The sequence below is a fragment of the Nematolebias whitei genome, chromosome 21 (assembly GCF_014905685.2).
Source record: "Nematolebias whitei isolate Nwh7 chromosome 21, NemWhi1, whole genome shotgun sequence".
NCBI classification, from domain to species: Eukaryota; Metazoa; Chordata; class Actinopteri; order Cyprinodontiformes; family Rivulidae; genus Nematolebias; species Nematolebias whitei.
In genome coordinates this window covers 11,887,122-11,890,614 of record NC_056518.1, presented here as the reverse complement: position 1 = coordinate 11,890,614, position 3,493 = coordinate 11,887,122, and the positions used below count along the sequence as shown (strand labels likewise).

Genomic DNA, 3,493 nt, shown 5'->3' with positions numbered 1-3,493 from the left:
TTGTTTTCTTTGTTCCTCTGTTCCAGCACACCTGATTTGAATTAAATCATGATTAGCAGGCTTCTGTTGAACTTAAGGAAGAAATTAAATCACCGAATCAGGTGTGTTGGAGCAGGAAAACAACTAAAACATGCAGGATGGTGTTCCTCGTGGACCAGGGTTCGGAACCACTGGTCTACTGTTGTCATCTCTCTTTGTTGAAAGCAGGTCTCTCTTGTTATTGAGTCCCCGAGGCTCAATTAGACTAACCTGTATAAATAAAGGTTGAATGAATTTGATTAATTTTGCCAAAAGATTTAAAAAAACACTTGGGTGCTATCTGACCCTAAACAGATTTCTCTTGTCTTTGTGTTAAAGTCATTGATGCGTTTAAGTCATAAATCACTGCACAGATTTTAGAGGTGATGCTTTTATATCTGGCTGCAGCCAAGGGACGCACAAATGTGGTCTTTACTCAGTTGGTTTTACACATTGATAGCTGACATTTGTGGTGGTAGTAGCTGGGACTGATTCATAAGACGTACTTTAAGTGCGGCACATCTTTGTTTCTAACCTTGGCAGTTCTGTTGACATCCACCCTGTTTGTCTGTAAGCAAAATATCTTAAACTCAGCCACGTTTACAGATGTTGAGCTCAAATTTGGTGTGGTAGTAGATGAGAGTAATCTCTAAGTCGTACTTTGAGTGTGACTTCATATGATGTTGAATGGGATAGTGAACAGTGTTTTTCTGGGTTTGACCAAAATGACTACAACTCCGTCATTTCACAGATCATTTGAGATATTTGGGCCAAGCTTTGGTCTTCACAGTGTCCTGGGATATTTATTCCTTCAAGAAATGCTAGTTTCAGCATTTCTTTGTGCATCAGTCAGTGATGGATTAATAATCCAGTCGAGGGTATACCGCAGTGTGTTTCTCATAAGAAAACTTTTATGACTCAGTACAGTATTTAAACATGTCTAAGCGCTTATCTTCTTACATAATCATGCTTGTGTTCTCTACTCGTCTGTCAAAATTTGCTTCCCACATTTTTTAATTACAACATTTGGTGTTTTATCAATATCATGTTAAAACCTTTTGACTGAGTCAGCTCAAGCTGTGTTGTCCGTGTGAGTTCATCTTTGGCAGTTCAGAAGATGATTCAGTTTGTGTGTGTGTGTGTGTGTGTGTTTCAGTCTGCTGCAGCTCTTTGTGTCGGTGTGGGCAGCTTCAGCGACCCCGGTGATCTCCCTGGCCTCGCTCACTTTCTGGAGCACAGTGAGTAATTAATCCTTGAGAGTTGAGTCATTTCTGTTAAATGAACCGGAGACTGATGGCAGGGGAAAAATAAGGCGTTATTTCTGTTCAGCTCAAACTTAGACTAAAAAAAAGTGCCAATAAAATAAAATAAAGCATTCAAAGGTAAAGAACTTCATTTGGCTCGTCACTGAGTGAACTGGGCTGCATTTATATGAGTCCATTATAAAATCTGGTCGATTCCTCTAAATGTGAAGTAAAGGGGATGCAGTCGGTGTCTCCTTGAACAAAGTTTGTCCTCTAAGAAGTGAACAGAGATAACGCAGATCCTTTCAGCTGTAGGATTTAAATGATACTTGTATTATGCTTTTATATTTATTGGCATTGATGCAAATCCTGACTGGAAGCAGAGTGTGAGTAATCTTCATCAGTTTAAATGGCTCGTTTTTGTAACGCAACTGTGGTGTCACCACGCAGACCCACACAGAGCTTGTGTGTGCGTCTCGTTGAGGGTTTTTTTGCTGAGTGATTCTTAAGAATTCCCCTTCCCATCTTTCCTCGACCTCCATGAAAAGCATCCCGAGGTGAAATATGAGAACTGTCTTCAGAACACAGAGAAATGCGAATTTAAAGAATTCGTCTTCTTATTTTCTCTTAATGCATGTTGTCACTTTACCAGTGGTTGTGTACTCCAGGTACACGGTGCAGCGCTTGTTTTGTGCGTCTCATTATTTAGGTTTGTCTTGGTCAGGATCAGTTAACGTTATGTGACAATCCCCAGAATAACCCTCTCCTCGAGCCAGAGTAACCCAGGGTGGGGGCAAAAGGCACAAAATGAGCTTTGGGGATTCTTTTGACCCATTTTTCCTCCTGCTTTTTGTGCATGGTCCAACCAGCTCATTACCTGCAAAAATCATCATTTACAGCACTCTGCAAACACCATGCATCATGTTGATCGTTAACACTTTTATTGTGTTTGACTGTTTTTAATAACAAATATGAATATTAGATTGAGTTAATCTCGCACTGTAACACTGTTAATCATCATGATTATAAAATATGATAGTGTTTGCAGTGTAATCATTGTATTAACCACTAATATACCTCATATGATACATAGGACCTAGAAATCTTTCAGTTTTGTTGCTTTACAACCAGAAATTTAAATATATTGTTCATAAGATTAAACACAACAATGCTCTAAAAAAACTACAAAATGACAACCAATAATTCTAAAAATTAAAGTAAAAACACTTAATAAATGCAGTCAGCCCCTAAACCTAATACTGTAGAACCACCTGTTGCAGCATCGTCTCTTTAGATCCGTCTAACCGCTGGACCTTTTGTCTTTTCTTCATGACCAAACGTCTCCTGCTACTTTAGGTTGGATGGGTGCTGCTTGTGTCCAACAATTTTCAAATGGAACTAGAGATCCTCAGTTGGATTGATGTCTGGGCTCTGACTGGACCATCCCAGGATCTGTCTTTAACCATGTTGCTTCAGCAGAGTGCTGTTCTGCTGGAAGATGAACCTTCAACCCAGTCTTAAATCTTTGGAAGACTCCAACAAGTTCTTCTGAAGTATTTCTAATGCTTTGCTCCATCCTTTAACTCATCAGTTTCCTAAACTTGATACATTCTAATGAAAAACACCCCCACAGCATGATGCTGTCACCACCATGCTTGACTGTGGGGATGGTGCTCTCATCAAGATGAGTAGTGATAGGTTTGACTCTGACATTTAATGGCCTAAAACCTTCAAGTGTGGTCTCATCTGACCACAGCACCTTCTTCTAAATATTTGAAATTCCTAACAAACCAGCTCTGTGCAGCTTATCCACCTTACTCCTATCCCCCATGCTGCCTTGTGTGAATTATGGGCGTGACTTGCAACGCGGACCAGAAACGGCGTTTGTTTATGTGCAAACATAACAAGATAATGTAGTTTCTCTGAGCATTATGGATTTAATTTAAACATGTAGGAACACCTGTCAGAGCTACAGACAATATACCACTGCCTGCTGAGGACGAGGGATGGACTGTGACTACAGATTACATCTACTAGCATATTTAGCTACATCTACTAGCATATTTAGCTACATCTACTAGCATATTTAGCTATATCTACTAGCATATTTAGCTACATCTACTAGCATATTTAGCTACATCTACTAGCATATTTAGCTACATCTACTAGCATATTTAGCTACAGCTACTAGCATATTTAGCTACATCTACTAGCATATTTAGCTATATCTA

General features: G+C 39.4%; 1 protein-coding gene across 1 annotated transcript in view; it reads left to right on the top strand.

Moving 5' to 3' along the window:
* Positions 1 to 3,493, top strand: part of LOC119427375 (nardilysin) — a 52,214-nt gene that overhangs the window by 6,657 nt on the left and 42,064 nt on the right. Inside the window, exon 4 of the mRNA XM_037694979.1 lies at positions 1,175 to 1,256. Within this exon, the coding sequence (XP_037550907.1) occupies positions 1,175 to 1,256 (82 nt within the window). The remainder of the gene's footprint in view (positions 1 to 1,174; positions 1,257 to 3,493) is intronic.